The 21,551-nt window shown below is 35.4% G+C and overlaps 1 protein-coding gene across 1 annotated transcript in view; it reads right to left on the reverse strand.

The window, feature by feature from the left end:
* The window catches only part of LOC149783243 (uncharacterized), a 69,520-nt gene that overhangs the window by 2,800 nt on the left and 45,169 nt on the right, over window positions 1-21,551 (reverse strand). Inside the window, exons 6-8 of the mRNA XM_089933356.1 lie at window positions 4,831-5,031; window positions 2,900-3,041; window positions 677-862 (exon numbers count right to left, since the gene is read on the reverse strand). Of these exons, the coding sequence (XP_089789482.1) occupies window positions 677-862; window positions 2,900-3,041; window positions 4,831-5,031 (529 nt within the window). The remainder of the gene's footprint in view (window positions 1-676; window positions 863-2,899; window positions 3,042-4,830; window positions 5,032-21,551) is intronic.

Raw genomic sequence — 21,551 nt, forward strand, 5'->3', positions numbered from 1 at the left:
AACATATCAGACATTTTTTTATCTGGTTAAAGCAAATAATTCTGAGCTATAATGGTCCAATAGTGAGAAAATGCCCCGAAGTTTCTAACGTTTACAAAACGTAGTCTGTTTCAACACTTTATCATAAATATGGAGTCAAATCTGGATAAAACATTCGGTTCGAGTTACATTTTCAGCTGTGGTAAAGTCGGAATAATTTGAAACAAAAATCAGCAAACTTTAAGACTAAATATCTTTCGAGTCACTCATCCATGTTTCTTAAAAAAGCAGCACTATTCAAGAATTGCATTTATAATTCAGATCAAAGGAGCTATGAAGAAATTACAAAATCCCTTCACCAAGTGATCAAAATATTGCTTTTGATTGATTCATGGCAGGGGTAACATCAAGAATTATGCTGGACCATGCCTCTGGAGATGGATGTCCACAATAATGTGATAGTCTGCACTGGACACGAGCAGAACACTAATCCAAACTTTGGCATTGTGAACTTACATGCAAACAAAGTACGACGTTAGTGTGTTTCCTCGCAAATTATTATGAATTTAGGACGCGTGCAGTTGAAGACAGTAAACGGGTATAAAATAGAATTAACATGAATTCCAGTAACGATTCCCTCTCTATGTATATATTTCTTTGACTTCATGTTCATGCAGCACAACAAATATGTACATACCGTCATTAATGAAATTCCCAAGAAGGTAGATTTCTTCAAACGTATGGATGAGTCTGAGTGCGGGAAAGAGGTTGGTATTAAATGACCTTGACCCCACGATGACATTTTGATTCTTCACAAACTGAACCTCAACGGGAAGTTTCTTTTTCTTGATCAGTTTTCTTATAAGAAACTCCTTGTTCCCTACTTGAAAAAAAAAGAAAAAAATTTTATTTTTAGAAACAAAGAAGCCCATAAAATGGATGAAAATTGTTACTCGATTTGTAAATGAACTACAGAAAGTATGTTATCCTGGTCACTCTAATTACCCTGGTTCTTAATTTTTATCCTGTTATTATTCAAGTGGTGTAAGTACCTTTAACACGACCTTTGGAACATATATTTAGTATCAAAACAAATGTAAATGTAATTTATTCTTTGAATCATCTTAATTACATTTAGGCTGTACATATATTTAATCAGTACCAAATAAGTTGTATTTTCATCAACATATAACGTGTATCTCTATTTTTCCCTGAGCTGTACTCCATTGTTCTATTAATTATTATCTCGTTCATTTAAACCACGTAAAAAAGCTGTGTATATACGTCATCATCAGATGTATCTTCACTATCCAGAGTTATCGCTCCTTTCATAATTTCGGGTATACTTTGGTGGATGTCGTCATTAGCTTTAGTTTTTCTGCAACATTTAGTCAGTATTGTTCCGGCAGTGTGTCAGAAAGAGAAGGTCGGTTTCATCCTACACGTTTATACCAATATGCAAACAGAACTATATTTTATTGTCTAAAGACTGCGTTGTTTGTACAGATATACAGACATACAGATATATACGTGTTGGTTGATACATGTATATTTTTAAGGTTTCGTTAAAAAAATTATTACGATTATGATTATCACAGTAGTTCTTAAAATAGACTCCTTAATATTATATGTGACCTATTAAAGAACAACAGAAAAGTAATTAAAGACCAAATGCAGTCGTTTATCATAAATGTCTCCCTTCTTCCACTCTAACTAAAATTTGCAAGGAAGGAAACGTTTGTTAAAAATGCTATTTGACATAAACCGTTCTTTGAAATAATCAAGATGCTAGGTTCAAACGACATACAAATATTCAATTTAGAATTAAGAGGTGCCACTCCTTAATTCAGTCAACGAAGATGCTCGCAATTCTGACCTTTTCCTGAGTGCTTCAAAAGTAGTTATGTGATACAACCGTCAAATTTATTTAGTGACTGATCACATAGTAACAACATTCGCACGTGGCGTACAAATTAAACAGAGAAGGAGTGAAGAGAGTCATGCCCGCATTTTAATGTTGATATGAGAAGTAAAAGAGAGTCATGCCCGCATTTTAATGTTGATATGAGAAGTAAAAGAGAGTCATGCCCGCATTTTAATGTTGATATGAGAAGTAAAAGAGAGTCATGCCCGCATTTTAATGTTGATATGAGAAGTAAAAGCTTCCTTTTGATAACAGTGAGACTCGGGCGAATATTGGTAATCAGCTGTGGCGCTGGAGTATACTCTGAAGGGCGATCTTGCGCTGCAGACAATCCGACCCTGCGTGGTAGTAACTTCTTATGTTAACAAACAGTGACCACATCAAATCTTGTGTGAGATTTGGACTGAAATCTATCGAATCAAGCATGTCGACGATTGACATGGGGTAAATTCATACACATGTTGAAATGGCAGGGTATCTCCGTTCGACAGAGAAATTACATGGCTCATAATGTGATGAATCGTTGATATTATCTTATTTTAATGGAATCCAACGATGTTTTGGACCAATATCTTTCGAGATTCAGTTTGATTCAGATTACTTGGCACATAAGACTTTGTACATGTAACAGTGGCATTTTGGGCTTTTACACATAATATCTACGGTACGTTAAGATGAGAACAGTTATCAAATTAAATGTGAATGGAGCACTGGAATCAGACCATAACACATTGTGGTTCGCATGTATGGGTAATTATTGTGTATATTCTGGGCGATATTTACAGGAGTTATTCTAAGGAAGATAAAGACGTATGTTTTCTTAACAGTTACTTCTGGAGAGGAACTCGTGAACAGTGTGTTACGCCTGACACGAAATTAGGAATCGGCAAATTCAACCTTGAATATAATAAAATAAAATTAATTTTTAAACAATCTCAAATCATAACATTTTTAATGGCTGCATTTCAACTGATACAAGCCATACAATATACACACCTTTCCATTTGGATCGTTTCTTCAGACACAGTTTAACTGGGTAATTCAGGGGAATGCTGTAATGAATCTGCTTCCGGTTCGTTGCCTCCAGAGTCACTGCCATGACATGGTGTTGGCTAACATATGTGTGGACCCGAATCACCTGAAATATATATATATATATATATATATATATATATATATATATATATATATATATATATATATATATATATATATATATATATATATTGCTTTTGCTATGTGTCGAACAATGTTTAATGTGTTCTCTTGAGAAAGGATAAAGAAGATACGTATAAAATTTGATGAAATTCTTAAAGCTTCCTCGGGAGAAAGCAATCTCTCTCTCTCTCTCTCTCTCTCTGTTTAAATATATTATTCAATCCCCTTTAAGGACGAAAGTAGATAAGACGCAATTTCTGTCAACGACAAGTGTACTCTGTCAGCAATAAATACCATATTGCAGCATATAACGCATAATATTGAGGCAACGTGTAGAACTTACTGATCTATCGTGCGAAGACACTAATTTATACCAGTAGAAGTTATTGATCTGTGATTTACCTCGTTTATGGCCATTTTCGGCATATGCTAGGCCATATAAAACCGCCAAGTATATTTTGGAGAGGAAAACCACTGACCCAGGGAAGCAAGCTACTGGCAATCTTTCTCATATGCCAAGATCTAACCGAAGCGATTCGATGATATCGCACACTATAGTTACATAATCCACATGTGATGTAATAGATATCAAGAAAATAAGTGAAATAAGATTTCGAAGATGAGACAATCCCTTTGAAACTGATTTCACAAAATGATGAATAAGTGTCATTCACCCACTTCCCAGCAGTTGAAAATGCTGCAAACTTTACTGACTTTAAATCTAGCTAAAATATTGCAACATGTATGGAGTCTCACCACCGAGTGAACTATACTAAAACATGTGCGAGAGTCCGGTTTGAGGTCAATATGTCCACCGTTTACAAGGACCTTAGGACAACAATCGCTGTCAGCAAAAGGGTTCATAAACGTGCAAAGCCTCTAATTATTTTTCCACTAATTACCTAAGAACCACAAACACATCAGCCTCTAATTACACACATACACAGGATTTGAATGACCGATTAGTAAGTTTCAGACGCCGAAAAGAGGTACTTCACACAAAACACCACAAAACAAGTTCAAAACACCTAATGTAAGGAATTATTTATACCTTAAATTTCTAAACACTTATACTGGAAAATATCAAGGGAATCTATAATTTTTACCTAATCCGGGATGGTTCATTTTATGGCCCTATTGCAAGCTAGCAAAATGTAGGGTGAATATTGTATCTTATGGCGTCTGTTCCCAGAAAATAGTTAATTACTCGGCTTGAAACATATCTTTGCAACACCGACTCCCCACAACCAAACATATGATCACACAAAGGTGAGATCACAACAACAGAAGCATAGGTTAAACTTAGGACTAATTACAACAGAGGTAAACATGTACACTGAAATTTGTATTCAGATAACTTTAGCCTGATTGGTATTAAATATAGTATTATCTTTTTAACATTATATATATATATATATATATATATATATATATATATATATATATATATATATATATATATATATATATATATATATATAAAGAAAACATTCAGTATTACAATTTATTTGGAGTAAAGAAAAGAAAACTTAATGATGTTGGTATTGCCCTATTATTTATAGATTTATATTCATACTCATGTGTTTTCATTTCAAATGAACAAAGATATAGAACCAGGTTAAATAGCTAATTATAGCAAAACAGAAAGTTAGAAGATTTAGATTTTTTACTACCCTTTGAAGCAAAGCGATCCTATCTTACTTCTAGACTGAATTATATGCAGGGATTTTGTTTATAATACAAGGTACACTTTTCTTTTCTAATGATACCTGTTGTCTATCAAAAGTGTCCGTCACAGTTTCCCCTTCAAATCCTTGTGCTACCATCACAACTTTGGGAAACTCGTGTTTGAACTTCTCGAAGAATTCTGACACCCGATATGAAACGCTGTCACTTTCAAACATCATTCTTGTCACAAAGTAACTAAGCTGCAAGAAAACCAGATGTAAGCATAGCAAACGAAATTGTGTCTACTGTAGGGCTGCAAATCAAATCTACCAATCCTCCATGTATCTACCTACATTTATCCACACAGCCAAATAGAAGGAGGACGTATGTATATGTATGTTAGAGTACGAAAAGGGCCATTATCAATTACTAGTGAGCAAAGGTTGCTGTTGTATAGGACAGAATAACAGACCGAAGTATAGCCGAATTCCCGCTCTTCATTTCGGCTTAATTTCCATCCTAACATATTAAAAGGCTGAGCCCACCCACCCCTTTACAAGCACTGTATTGACCTCCGCCTTTCGATAACATCATCTGCCCCATACACCCCGATCGATCCATTCCCAGATCTGTCTATATTATTTAAATGTGTAGACGCATTCTTACAAAACTAAAGAGTGTGTATATCCACAAACATTCTCGATTCCTCTGTTGTAGCTAGGGACAAATATCACTTCCTGATTTTCATCGATTGGGTGACCTCAGAACGTAAACTGTATGAGTTCCATACGCTTTATTAAAATACTTCCATCGTGGAAAGAAAATATATTGCATGTACATGTGTCTCTTTCTCTCCAATTATAAATAAAGACACCTTTCATAGCGATCACTTTACTCTCAACATGTAGGACACCTTTAATCAGGAGATAAATCATTGTAGTCCCTTGAATGTATTTGAAATATCTCATATCACGAAGTATCCTTGATACACTGTATCCCTATGTAATATAGTGGACACTAGCACATAAAGAATATACAAACGACAAACCTTTTAGGCCCTTTGGTGTTCTGTCTACATTTTGTTTCACGAGAGATCACAAGACAACTTCGACAGAATTTTGAGATGTGCACCATGATAACACTACAAATGATGAATGACGAAGTAACATTCCTCCCCGGGTACAAAAGAAATGAATCACGCAATTTGCAATAGATACACTCTGTTAAAAATGGTATGAATGAAATTCATTGAACCTTCTGCTTAGGATAACCTGTTTCTTTCCATTCTCGGCTATTAAGCTGAATACAAAATTCTCAGTTGTTGTTGTTGTTGTTGTTGTTGAGTTTAATTATAGTGGCGTGCGCACAACTGTGCATGTGCCACTTATTCCTGCTGCACCGCAGCCTGCTAGTTGTTCCTCGGGAAGGGTATGGTACCACCTCCCCAAGGGTTTTATGGGTTCAAGGAACCCTGATAGTTTGGCCTCAATCTGTGGGTCCATAAAGGTTGAATGGTTGGCTGTCATTAGTGGAAGGAGAGCTCAGTTGATTTTGATATAAGCAAAAGATACGATAAAAAGAGCGACGCAGAGAAAAAAAAATATTGGGTAAACGTTTGAGATAAATCATAAAACATGAATGATACGTTCTTGTAATTAACACATGAATACGTTATCTCTAATGTTCTACTTACATGATGATAAGAATAATTTTGGAATTTTCCGTTTTGTCACAAGGACGCTATACATAGTCGCAAGAAACATACATCTAACTGTATGTACCTATTGTCTACGTACTGTTTGTAATCAACTGCAATATAATAAGCTCCCCGGAGAAAAGACTGTATGTACATGTTATGTATTGTAAGGTAGAACGGTAACATAACAGCTCATGCATATGCTATTTGCATTGAAACTATAAATAAAAACGCTTTGTATGCCTTATCTTGCATGCAAATGATACGCCTCTCTTTCTCTCTCTCTCTCTCTCTCTCTCTCTCTCTCTCTCTCTCTCTCTTATAGTCTTACTGGGACAAATTCGGCATAGAATACAGTGATATACACAACACGTTTAATCGTTCTACTGCTAGCACATTTGCTAGACATATTCTTTTTTCTAACGAAGAGTTGAACATCCATTCATTCGCAACATGAGATCAGTCATGCCATCCACAACTCAAACGTATATGGATAGCTGTCCTTCGAACGACATCGGCTATTTAAAAACAAGGACTGACCAAGATGTTGATTCGTCACCTTTTGTTTAATCCTACATTCAACACAAACAAGGATTGACCTGTCAGGAATCGGGTCACAATTAATACTTCCAGTTCAGTACCCACGAATGTAGTTCTAGTCTATTTTTAGAACATGTTTTCCTCTGTACAAGGGTCTAGAAGCATATGTTTGGTCCAATTGTTGTTTCAATTGGGTTAATTTTTATGTTCATAAGATTATTTTGACTCTTAGTTGTGTTCCAAGAGGTTATGTGAATCTCTCTTACAGATTATAACATTATTTGAAACACATTTGAATATCTTAAGATTATGTGAATCTCTTTTATAGTTTATAACTTTATTTGAAACACATTTGAATATCATAAGATTATTTTGAATCTTAATCGGAGTCCATACTTGAGATTATGTGAATCTCTCTTGTAGTGTATACTATTATTTGAAACGTATCTGCAGTCCATGAGGTTTCTTGGATCTGTATTTCATATTGAATTCATATTCTTGGTTTATTTTCAATGTGTGAATGTTTGTGTAGAGTGATTGGATCAATCGTACGTTGTGAGCGTGAGAGAATCATTGTATTTATACACCATTTATATTTTTCTTTATTAATTCATTTCATAAATTTCCATCTTTCACACATTGTGTTTGTCTTATTCATTTAGTTCAAAACCCACTCGGTTTCTATTCTGCGACATAATGAAACACTGATTGATCTGTTCACCGCCTCATATTTCTGTGTGTTTGTGTTCAGTCGCAGTCTTTCTACAACATCACAGGAGAGTTTCATTTTCAGAACCTCTAGCAGGATATTTTTATCATTTTCTGTCATGTTGAGATGAGTCACTTGATGAGGGCCCAGGTATGATGATCGCATCCACCAGCTGTTAGTATTTTTGAGCAGTCCCCTGAATAACAGCACAGAGTGGCATCCGGTACTTGGGGAAGTTGACATTTAATTTTTGTAACATCATCACTATTGTCCTCCATCATTTCCTTGAAGATTAAACCGCAACGTGCTTTAATGTCTTGACTGACAATTTTCTGTTTAAGCCTTTATCCTTCTCTTGTTCTTATTCCTGGAAACATGTTTTCACTAAATATTGCAGAATTGCCCCGTTTGAACTGTAAACGACCCAAATGGACGGGATCCGACAGTATTTCTACCTTCCACATTGGATGCAGAATGGTGTAAGCATTTTGGAAGCCAGCAGCAGCCTGTGCAACTCCATCTGTTGTTACATGTCCAATGAGAATCTCTTGCAGCACAAACTTGTTTCCCATTTCTCTAGCCATTTCATACTCTGAATGTTGTGCAGCTGGTGACAGATTTGCTGTACAGCCAACTTGGTCTCCTGGACATTGCACATCAAAACCTTTCCCTTCAGCCATGCTCCAGTCCAACACAGCTTGTTTTCTACTGTAGTTCCCACAATGTATTCCTTCTCTGTAACAGTTTCGCAGGCAATTCCAACAGCTTGGGATGAACTTTGACCAGGTTTCTTTTCATGTCCAAAGCTAATGGCATTATATTTTGCATCAAAAGCAACATTTATTTGCTCAGGATCCTGACCACTACGCATGACATTAACCTGTCCGACTTGTTTAAGCTTGTCGGTCATGTCCATTTCATTGAGCTCCACAGTTGCTTTGCCTACAATGTTGGATGCCTTTTGCATAGATGTTCTGCTAGGTGGCGGAATGTTCGTGGCTGCAAGCAAGTATCTAGCCCTGGTGTTGCCCATTGGTGTATCTTGTAGTCCAGCTTGAAACACCATATTTACAGCAGCAGGATTTGGCCCAGGTTTATTTGTTTTTATCTCCTCATACATCTTGTACTCTGGTGACTTAAAGCTGCAGTTTTTACACATAATAGTATGCTTCCAAGCAAGTCTCCATTTTGTTTTATTAGCAGTTTGGAACTCTGGTCTGCCACATATGTTGACTTGATTACCATGGCGATGAATGATATCATTCCACATTTCAACATTTTTTTTTCCATACAGATCATACGTGTCCCATCGTGCTCATTCAGATTTGTCTCTTTCAGGTCCAGATTTGCTTCGGATGATGGTCTTAGAATTTTTGCAGACCCAGGTTTGCCATTACAGTCTGGTGCCTGAACTGACTTGAGACCCCCATTCGTCGGCTTTGTCACTGCTATGAGAGAGAACTTGTCTGCATCCATTCTTCTGGTCACTGGAACAGATGCAGCACTGGAACTTAGAATATATCATCAGTCAGATATGTGAATCCTTTGTATGGGGAATATATCCAGGTTTAAAACAGTTGTCTTCCTCTTCTTGTGCCCTTTCATGGTTTCAGTTACAATAACTGCATGTAAAATACAAGAATTATCCTCTCTCTCACTTCTATAACTAGGAGAAGGCATGCTAGCTTGGTTTCAGAGAACTTCACCAACTCTTCAATATTACTGGAAGCCTAACATCTGAAGACTCCTCCCCTTAATGGATGGAAAAGATGTCATGTACATGGTTAGACCTAGCTTGCTTATTTAGATGCTACCAGATTTCAGGTGTTACCTTTGAGTGACAAGCTCTGGTTTAATTGCTTCACACCTGATAAGGAAAATCATTGATGTTTGTGACAAAGGAATGGAGAGACTTTGCCATAGAACAAGATTTGTCAATTTCAGTTTTAAATTTTCATTAAAATTTAAGTTAAATTTAAATTTTCATATTAAAATATGTATCATTTTTTAAAATTGAATTTTCTAAGAATGTTAAACAGTCAAGTTTAATTTCTAGTAATTTCCAGATTGGTATTAGAACTAAAAACTAATTACATTTATTTGAAGTGTTTATCTTGATTAGCAAAATCATAATTAAACTTTAAGTTTTGTGCATTTTTTAAATTCGGCCATTTGGAATTGGCTTGTGCTTGTGTTACAGTGGTGTCAGCTAAAAGCCTGTAACTGTCCTATTCATTGATGAAATTCCTTAAAACTTTGCAGCAGTATTTAAGAGACATTGATTTGATCACGGATGGAAGTTTTGTCTAACCTTGTCAGGAATCCGGTCACAATTAATACTTCCAGTTCAGTACCCACGAATGTAGTTCTAGTCTATGTTTAGAACATTTTTCCCTCTCTCATTTTGGTGGTGATAGAAGAGTTTTATTTATGCCTTTTTGGTTGGGATTTAAAGGTAATTGTTTATTCTTGAGAATATGAGCTCAGGGTGTGTTGTTGTCTGTGTGCTTTTTGGCGACAGTACACACTGAGTAATAAGGCCTTGGTGATAATCCGGAAGTGAAATCTGTGTTCTGTTTACATGTTGCTCTGTTGACAGTCCAGTATCTCAAAAAGAGCAGGTCAACCTTTGACGAGAACTTCACCGTGAAGTCATCTTTGAAGGTATTTTAGATTAACGTATGATTTGTATTGATTGTCACACAGTGGAAAGGTCAGTACTGAGAAACAAATGTAGAGAACATATAATAAAATTCATTGTGTTCTATGTCCATATGATACATTTGTCACCTCTCGGTTAATCCTACAGTCAACAAAATCATAGAAATATCAGAGAGTATCCAAATAGAATATGTTTCTATTTTTGTTGGAGAAAGTTCCTTAGAACAAAATGGATGATTTTCTGTAAATCAATGGCAGACATAAATGCGAGGGATGATTTTGTATTGCAAAAATAGCCCAGCTAGCTCCGTAAACATCGAGTATAAAAGTACAAGGATGATAACTCGTATTATCTAAATGTGAACTTGACTAATATGTTTATACGGATTACGCCACATTTTCCATCTTCAAAAAGATTTCTCCATTTGAATTTGCTTACACATAAAGTTAACATAGAAGTTTAGAGCACTTTTTGTCATATTTAGAGCACTTTTTGTTATAAGAGTCCTACAATTAATTGCAAATAAATCTTCTGTACAAAATCTTGGATGAGTGAATGTCAGCTTTTCCTTCTTCATATGGTTGTATCCATGTTTTTTGTTACGTTTCAAACTTCGCAATATAGTTTTCTAATTCACGGTTTATGTTTGACCACTGTACAGCTTCTCTGTCCCATCACAGACTTACATTCCTATGTTCCTGGAGTGCAGTCTTTACACTTGCAAAGCTTTCAGTGTAGCCGGGATTACTAAACAGTCACTTCGGAAACTCGAATCATTTTGGAAAATGAGTTCCTCAAGGACAGGAAAGTAGTACTGTTCAGACGATCCTCTCTTAATGACTTTTTCCAATGGTCTCAACTACAAACCTGCTTCAGTTTCTCTCTGAATCTCAATGTATGGTTCGATTGAAATGGTAAAAATTCTGTAACGTCAGTTCCTCTTAGGAAAGTAGTACTGTATTGCTTGTGGAAGTGCTTTTATTCCTTCAGGCCATCTTTTCAGAATGACTTTTTAAACTGCCTTAATTGAAAATCTGTTTATATTTTGCTCTAAATATCAATGTTGCGTTCAATTTGAACCCGGTAGATATTCAAAAATGCTCACACTTTCTTCTGCATTCTCCGTGAATTGGCGCGTTTCACATTCAAACACTCGATCGATATCCCAGTCTGTATTGGTGTGGGGCAAATATGCATGAATGACTCAGTTTTCATACAAAGACATATGTGTACCTTGTTTATGGACGATATTCAAGTCAAACTTTTTTAAGAGCATTTTTAGAAAACACAGTGTTTCACTGACTAAAGTTTATTGCAGATAATTTCAAATGGCTTGTGGACACTTTCAATGACTACTCCTCTCCCGCAGACGTATTTATAAAACCGATACATTCCAAACACTGTTTCTAGTATCACTTTCTCGATTTGAGCATAATTTGCATCAGCTTTGGTGAGCACGCAAGATATAAGCAACTGGTTGCCCATCTTGCAGCAATCAAGCCCCTAGCCCTGTTTCTAATCTACCACATTGAAGAATAGCACTGGTAATATTGTAAATATTTCTCCGTTATTTTTAGGTATTTATAATTTTATCCTTATGAAACGCAGTGCCATTCTTGATTAACTGTCTCAATGGCTTCCTCGTTTTCGATAGTCTTGGAGCAAACTTCTACAGATAGTTCACCAAAACTAACAGTTGCTAGACTGCCTGCTTTTCGGTTGGTGCAAAAAATTTTGATTGACTCTACCTTAGCAGTTGGAACTTTACACGCTTCCAAAGAGATCACATGTCCATGAATTTGACATTTTTATGCCTCAACTTCTCTTTTTTCATAATTTTTGCGACATCTCTCAGAAAGGTCTCTAAGCTTTCTGTCATGATCCACTGTGGTCTTCATCATCTTCATTACATCCCCATACTAGAATATCATCATGAAGTTGACAAACTGTACCGCACAAAATGACAAACTGTACCGCACAAAACGCTTATCCTCTAATATATTCATTCCAATATATACGATAAACAACGAATGATTTAGCAAACTAATTAAAACGTTGTCTTATATTGAATTAGTGATAATAGTATCTGATCAACCAAAAAAATGGATGATCTTGAAAAATTAGATAAAACGGGAAATGAGATTAGACCCGAGTCTGAATAAGTACCATTATACGACAATAGTGTTCCAGTATATTTCTCTGGATCACAAAATGTGCGTTATTTAATCAGGCAGTAGACACATTATTTGTTCGGGCAGTAGACACACCATTTATTCAGGCAGTAGACACGTTATTTATTCTTGCAGTAGACACGTTATTTATTCGGGCAGTAGACAGGTAATTTATTCGGGCAGCAAACACGTTATTTATTCGGGCAGTAGACACGTTATTTATTTGGGCAGTAGACACATCATTTATTCGGGCAGTAGACACGTTATTTATTCGGGCAATAGACATGTTATTTATTCGGGCAGTAGACACGTTATTTATTCGGACAGCAGTCACGTTATTTATTTGGCAGTAGACACGTTATTTATTCGGGCAGTAGACATTCTGCTGAAATATATATTTAAGCACCTCATCTCTTGAGGAAAATGTTTAAATTTCACATGTTAATATATAAAGATATAGTTTAAAAGAGATGAAGCTATCCATGCAAAATTATTCCGTTTCCCACATGACATACTGACATATGGTATCCAATCATCAGGCAACCTCAGGGGCATATAGTTTTGACAATTGGTTTTGCTTTTCGGGTGGGTGAGTGGCGCAATTCAGTAAGTAAGGATATACAAATCACATATAAAATCCTAATACAATGTTCAATGCAACATATATTCACCTGATGTTTGCGATAACAGTGTCACGCTGGACGAAGTAAAGCTGGCAAACTGACATTGGTATCCGTTATACTTTCTCAAGAGTCCCAATGTTACATTCTACACTTACACGTAGACTACCATACAGAAGCCTTCTTGTTGGTCAAATCCATGGTCTGAGGCAGCAACACATCTCGATCTTCAATGCAGAAAGTTTTTTTTTACAATCATCAGAAATGAGCAATTAAAGTCGGCTTTAGGAACGTTTAAGTGTTTATCAACAAAAGACTTCACCATACCATTCGTATTAAATGGACAGTAACTAGCAACGCTATGTGGAACAGAAAACTAACTGGAAACAATACGGAAGAAGACAACGTATAAACATGGCTAAACTTTACACATTTGTAATAATGAAAAAATGAGAAAGACCTGTGCATTTTGGAGAGGGGAAAAACTTTTATGTAAATAAATGTGTGTGTGTGTGTGTGTGTGTGTGTGTGGATACCATGCTTGTGTCTCTTAAATGATTGGACTGTATACAAGTTTTAAAGCAATTATGTAGAAGATCTCACCCAACACACTGAATGACAAAAAAGGTCGACAATTAGCAGGATTTCGGATATCATCCTTTCTAACATGCATACCATTTGCCGTTTTTCCCTGCTGTAGGAGAGAATTTAAACAGAGACACTATTGATATTTTAAATCCAATAAATTCTAATCCTGTTGGCAATAGTTTAAAAAGTTTGCTCGATACAGGATCAGCTTTATTAGCATCCAAAATGAGCCAACAAATTCTTAGTGTGTAATGGTGACCTTGTCTGGTTGAAAAATAATTATTCTATAAACATTCCACGAAATCATGAGCAAAGACTTTTATTATTATTTGTGTTCGCAGCCTTATGTGCCATATTCAAATATGCACAAACGCATAATTCTTCTTGGTAACCGTTTCTTGATCACAGACAGATCAAAGAGTTGAACTGTGAAACTCGCAATTTCGTATAATAAAGTGGCGAAATAAACACATACCTCTCTTATCTTTGCAGATTTCACATTCGTGGAAAACGCAAAACTCCATATGCTCGAAATTAATTTTGTAACCACTTTTTCTCTAGCTTTAGCACAAGAGTATCGAATGCATTGATAAGCAATAGCTCTTGGAAGAGAAATATATAACTGTCTGTGTAAGTATTGTCTTCAACAGAAGTCTATGAATGTCCTGAAAATTTCGAGACTAGTTATGACAGAGTATGCGCAGACATCAGGGCACGTGTTTGTAAACTCTTAAAGCAAAACTGCTAAGGTTAGATTAAATTCAGAGATATGGTGTTTTGAAAATATTTAAGGCCTTTAAAAGTATCACGCTATTAAAGCAACCATGAAAATTGCTTTTTCTTCAACAAATGCAGACAAGTTCCGAATATAATTGAGCTGGTTGTCACAAAAATAAGACTGGCACCGTCTCCAGGTAACAATCGTTTATGTTCATGACAGATGATACCAGGCCAAGATAAACTATATGAAGGTAACATATGTCGGCACTATTCGTTACAGAATCTATATAACTTCTGAAATTGCACAAAATTCTTACTTCGATAATGTCAGCGTAATTATATATCAGAGGTGAGATTTAGAAACTTATGCAGCCAACACGTTTGCTACAACGTGGGAATTTCAGAAAAAGTGGTGGCATCATGCGAACGTCCATTTACTGAACCCGTAAGTAATTCAGCATATAAAAGTACCCAATACAACCCAACAAAATAAATTATCCAGAGGTACATATGATTTATTGTCACATTGTCTAAACATCGTTTTAGGGCAGTGCTATAAAGTTTACAAAGTCTCGAGTCTGCATACTAACCTTTATGACAGAGACTGGTTTATGTCTGAAAATACGCAGAGGCAAAATAGGTTTCACATAAACTAGTCATTACTAGTCATTACACTTACACTAGTCATTACATGTAAACTAGTCATTACTAGATATTACACATAAACTAGTCATTACTAGTCGTTACACATAAACTAGTCATTACTAGTCGTTACACATAAACTAGTAATTACTAGTCATTACACACAAACTGGTCATTACGTCATTATTAGTCATTACACATAAACTAGTCATCACTAGTCATTACACGTAAACTAGTCATTACTAGTCATTACACATACACTAGTGATTACTAGCCATTACAAATAAACTAGTCATTACTAGATATTACACATAAACTAGTCATTACACAGATTCAGTGCAGGATGCTTCATTGCTCATTGGTATTAAAATGGGGAAGTGTCGTGATTTGGATTTGCAACGAAGTCTTAACAACTTTTCCGTCATATCGCTACGATGTCTGCATTGTGGCAGTTTATAGTGATGTCCAGCACTGGGGCATCATGCCGCAGACATGTATTATCATGTTCCACCCGATCACATTATCCTGATACCAGGCCGACCAGTCTTAACACCAACCTCTTGATGCTGAGCTAGAGAGGCAGCCGATACTACTATTTGTTTGTAAGTCTGTGATATGGCTCGGCCGTGGTTCTAACTCACTACCTCCCGCATCCGAGGCGGACGCTCTAACCAGTAAGACCACCAGAGCGGTTATAACACGTTTTCTGGAAATTTAACAGTCTAGCCTCCAAACAGATGGGCAACATGGTTTATATAAACTGGACATTATTACTGAGTTGACAGCTTGGACAGAAATACCAACATTCAATGTTTGTATCATATTTAAAGGGTAATCCAGTGGGATGCTGTATTGAAGCCGCTTCCGATTTGTTGCCTCCAGATTCATTGCCATCACAAGTTCTTGGAAAACGTTTGTGTGGACACACACGAATCCGCTAAATTGAGTTTATATTTATATATGTGTGAGTGTATGTTATGTGCGTGTGTGTTTGTGTGTGTTTGATTTTTTTTCGTCTAAGATAGAATATATAAAGGATGAAGAAAAATGCACGTAAACCGTTCAGGTTGGAATCATTTTATTCGTGTAAAAGGTAAAGACTTTTGTCAAATTCTTAAACTTTGCTGAGCGAAAGAGAAATATTCGTTTTAAAACAAATTATGGCATGACAGGTTTCACAACTGTGTTGTCTTTAAATATTTGTGAATATTTCGCTGTGTTTTCAAAGAATTAATGAAAAGGATCTTTTTAAAAATGTAAAATTTACATTGGAACTTATTGAAAAATCGGGGTCTGGTGAAGAATGTATCCTTAGGCACAAGCCCAAACACTAATATGCAAACCATCGATAAACAACAATCCCCCCCCCCTTAACATGTTGCATTTTCTTTAGTGAGCCAAAGGAATCAAAAGTGTTTTCTTCTAAGGCTGCTCTTCTGCAACAAAAACCCCATCATTTACAGAATATCTTGCGTGATATTTGGGCAAAGTGTAGAAATTGTATCTTGTAATATAAAACAAGTGTAAGGAACGAGACGAAGCAAATGCTGCAAATAAGTATGAAGTGATAAAGAGATACGTAATAAACAATAAAAACTGGAAACATTAAAGAACTATTTGCAATATATATATATATATATATATATATATATATATATATATATATATATATATATATATATATATATATTATAAATGGCATATATATATATATATTTATAAATGGTATATATATATATATATATATATATATATATATATATATATATATATATATATATATATATAATGGCATATATGTTCCATTGCTTATACGCAAAGCTTTGTGTCCAGAGCAATGTAGAAATGATTGGATATTCGTGAATACTGTTTCCTTAGATATAATGTGTAATTGGCCAACACGGACCACACCATGCCAATTACAAGAAATTGCAAGGAAATATTGACAGAAACAATAATAAAACGAAACCATATTGGTTGGCGAAAAGGAAGTTGTCTTGAACGTTTTCGACATGCATACATTGAAGTCTCCGTACAGTATTCTTGATGGTGTCGTCCCTGTGTAATGCTAAGGGATATGCCAACAGAGTGTGTGTTATGGATGTATGATCTAGATTTATGTAATTTCTGAATAAAGAATCAGATGGACTCGGTCATGCCATTTCTTACTTTAACTTTAGATCCAACCAAGGAAACTTCCAAGAATAATTTTGGCATTGTTAAATCTATTTCTTGTATTCTGTAGTCATTCCTTCCAAGAATAATCTTGACATCGGTAAATCTATTGCTAGTATTCTGTTGTCAAACTTTCCACGTAAACAGTTTGCGTTGAATTTGAAACAGTTTGTGGGAGTAATTCTGTTTTTATTTTCTGTACTATTAATACAGTTTCATACCTATAGGTGTTTCCCTTTCACTTTGTTCAAACAGAGATCATATGTCATCATGCTAACGAAGACCCGTCACTTTTATCGCAACATTTATAGCCTATCCTTTGAAATTTAATTTGTCAGCCACAAGTTTAAGACCACCCATCCCAAATACCAAATGCATGTTCTTTCTTTTGTCTGTCTAGTCCCGTTCCATTAAACTGTTTTAAAAAAATCTCAAATTGAGTCGTTACATTATATTGCTATTAGTTGTTCTGGCAATGTTTCGGATTGTCGTTAGGAATAAATGGTAGAAATTATTGATAAAGTATAGTGTAAATTCATAAGATTATAATCACACAGACGGGAATTGTTTTAATCTTGGAATAGGGTGGAACCATTTTTCAAATCGAAATAAATTCTTACTTTATCCTCAGAAGAAACAATAAAACATAAGTCGTTTTAAAATACGTCAAGGCGTAAAATCGTTTTTAAATGTATCTGTATCTTCTAAATATTAAGTGAAAATGATGGACAACCAGTCTCAAGCACAAAGCCATGCTCTCCCCTCCCTCCCTCCCTCCCTCTCTCTCTCTCTCTCTCTCTCTCTCTCTCTCTCTCTCTCTCTCAACTTCGGTTGCACCTTCCCAACAATAAATAAGATATTGCAGAGCAATTGCATTTAGGCAACGTATATGGCATACCTCTATCCTACTTACCTGCACTGAGGCCGAAATTTCTTTATATATTATAATTGTGGAAATTATAAATTAGTACATTAGCTTTAACATTTATTAAATAAGGAAAAGCCTAATATTGCCATTATAGACAGTACCAGCTTTTGATAGTACAATATATTAATTATAAAATAAGTAAAAGAAATAATAAAAGTTATCGACTAATTTTTTGCAATTCATCCATGAAGTGCAGGAAGTGAAAATGATCAATAAGAGATATCTGTTTTCAGCTAGATGCAACTGAATAAAAACCCAAGCTGCATGCTCAATAATACAAATATCACCTTTCAATCATATACTAAACTAAATAAAATTAAAAGTCCTTTGAACAATGGGGGAGATAAACAAGATCCTTTTAAATTGCCTGGATAACCTGGAAGTTCTCTTTCTTTAAAAGTCTTACCCTGTGCAAGATATCAAACTGTACAGCGATACTTATATAAAACTAAGAAAGACAACAAACGTGTATTGCGTGAGGTTTAGATTGATTCATTGAACAACAAAAATTGATAACTTACGATATATACATACATAATTATACTAATACCATTTCTACATTTTGTCATTCGTTTCATATATATATATATATATATATATATATATATATATATATATATATATATATATATATATATAGAGAGAGAGAGAGAGAGAGAGAGAGAGAGAGAGAGAGAGAGAGATGGATGAATGGATAGATATAGATAGACAGACAGACAGACCGACAGACAGACAGATAGATAGATAGATAGATATGTAGGTAGGTAGATAGATAGATAGGTCAAAGAAAACAGTGATCAATAGGACAATGATAAAAAACTTTCGACAGATTGAGCTAAAATAGATCACTGCTTGAAAAGGCAGCGATGAATACGGGAAGTGGAAGGGAACTGTTTGATAGGACATAAATGAATACCTGAGACGGAATGAGCTAAGAGACCAATGGGCAGCGATGAATACGGGAAGTGGAAAAACAACTGTTTGATAGGACATCGATGATTAATGGAGAGAGAATTAGGTAAAAGGAAACACAGTTTGACTGTACATTGATGAATACTGGAGGCAGACTGAGCTAATCACATGCGCACTGGTGCTTTTACTTCTTTTTCTATGTTCCTTCCGCGCACATCCTTGTACCTAGTAATTGATTGTAAAGACTCAGCTTAAGGAATTTAAGTTGAGTCTTTACAATCAATTACTAGGTACAAGGATGTGCGCGGAAGGAACATAGAAAAAGAAGTAAAAGCACCAGTGCGCATGTGATTAGCTCAGTCCCTAGATACATGAATCCAGATATTTTAGGGATGAGTTGAACCAAATCCATACAGCGAATCAATACAACCCCTATATATGTGGTATATTATGTCTCCATCTTTATATGCAGGGACTGATGTAAATTTTATTACGTGATTGGTACGATTGTAATAAGAAATGCAATGTCAGCATGTTCTTGCTTACAAGTGATTAGATCATCCACTACTCAAAGATCACCACCACTTGACATCCAACACACAAAATCGTAAATATGCATTGATGACCATGCCAACATGCTAGTAAGGATTATTGTTTTGGTATGTGTTCACTTTGCAGGATTTTCTCATTTAAAATTGTATTCCTTCTCCAGAAGTTCCTCCCTTTTGATAAAGAGGCCAATCTCATCAATACGTTGTTGTTTAATCACGGTCGCATGGCCATGCAGGCTTAGAATATATGGTGAATTTCTGTCGCTGTTGTTATTTTTGTGTTCGCCCACTCACATATATAATAAAGCTGTCATCATTTTTATGATATATATCCATATTTCGTTTCGCCAAACCTGGCAGCGGATCGTTCTGAAACTGCCTATGTCTCACCAAGCAGCCAATCACTCTCAGTCGTAGAGACGGAAAAGGTGCGTGTTTTATCGACTTCCGGTCTCAACAAGAAACTAGGTGCCTGAAACAACTTGCCAAGTTGTTGACTAAGACTTTGCACTGGCTGTAGTTTGCGATGAGGTGGATGGTTTGGCGTCGGGTTATACAAGTTAATACCTGCGTTATAAGGAACAGTTAGATAATACATTTCAAAATCGTAAGCAGAATAAAATGGCATGCACGGTTTATTTTGTGGAGATAAATAATATATCACTGATAAATCATAAATCTAATATATTCTCGAGTTTCGGAGGAAGAACTGAACCCAATAAGTGTTTCTACCTCATGGGTGAAATATAAGCATATATTCAATATAAAAAAGCATCATTGTTTTAATGCTTATAAAGAAATATTTCACGAGTGACGTGGAAATATTGTCACGAATGACAATACACTATGTTTCCACTTCACGAGTGAAATTTTTATTTTCGTCTTTTGATTATTATCATTAAGACGGTTTCACTGAAGAAAGTAGAGTACTATAATCACACATGAACGCTCAGCCATTCGCGTATCATCGCATGGAAATTAATGTGGAATAGAAACTAAGCGAATTGACAAACCAACAAGAGGTAATTAAGATATTTCAAAATGTGTACAGTTGATCTAAGTCATATTCTGCTTTAACAACAGAAATACCGACCATAAAACTCTCTCTCTCTCTCTCTCTCTCTCTCTCTGGTCAGTTTGACTTTAAAACTAGAAAACTCTCTCAACAACAAAACATTAAATACATCACAGCATATGTACCACGTAACCGAGAAATGTACCATATAATATCTACAGGCTTGGATATTTGCATCATTGAATATGTAAACACTAGATATCCCAAGAAAATGCACACATATCGTTTCGACGAATCATATTCTTGTAGGTTACTTCGTGTAAATTCAATTTCCAGGGTTTCATCCACCACAAATTCGTTTTCTCTCTCGCTCCATATTTCTGTTTATTTTTTTTTCTGTTTTTCACGAGAACGGAGGAGGGAAAGGAGTCAGAAACGATTGCGATGAAATTGTAAACCATATTCAATTCATTTAGAAAACGGGGACTATTAACACTTTTTATCGTTATTTTCATATGTCACTAGTGATTATTGTGTGGAAATTCATCATGGATCTAGCATCAATAGCACACGATTGCGAGAATGTTGATACATGCTTTTCATTGCTCCATGGGCGGATCACAATAGAACAATCTGGAATGGATGAAAACCTTAAAACTTAACTTTCACCAGGTACCTACAAGAATGTGGTTCGTCGTAGCGGTATGTTTATTCTTTCCTTGGGATCTATATACAGTGTTCATAATACCAATGACACATAGTTGCAATACCCTGTTGACAGTCTAAATTAAATTGGTCGGCGACGAGGCACACATACTACAACGTAATTAATGCTTTGTTGTTGTTGCTGTTTCTTAAACCTTTCATAATGTTCTAAAGATCGATTATTATTA

Source organism: Sinohyriopsis cumingii, chromosome 14 (assembly GCF_028554795.1).
Source record: "Sinohyriopsis cumingii isolate HCF-2022 chromosome 14, ASM2855479v2, whole genome shotgun sequence".
NCBI lineage: Eukaryota > Metazoa > Mollusca > Bivalvia > Unionida > Unionidae > Sinohyriopsis > Sinohyriopsis cumingii.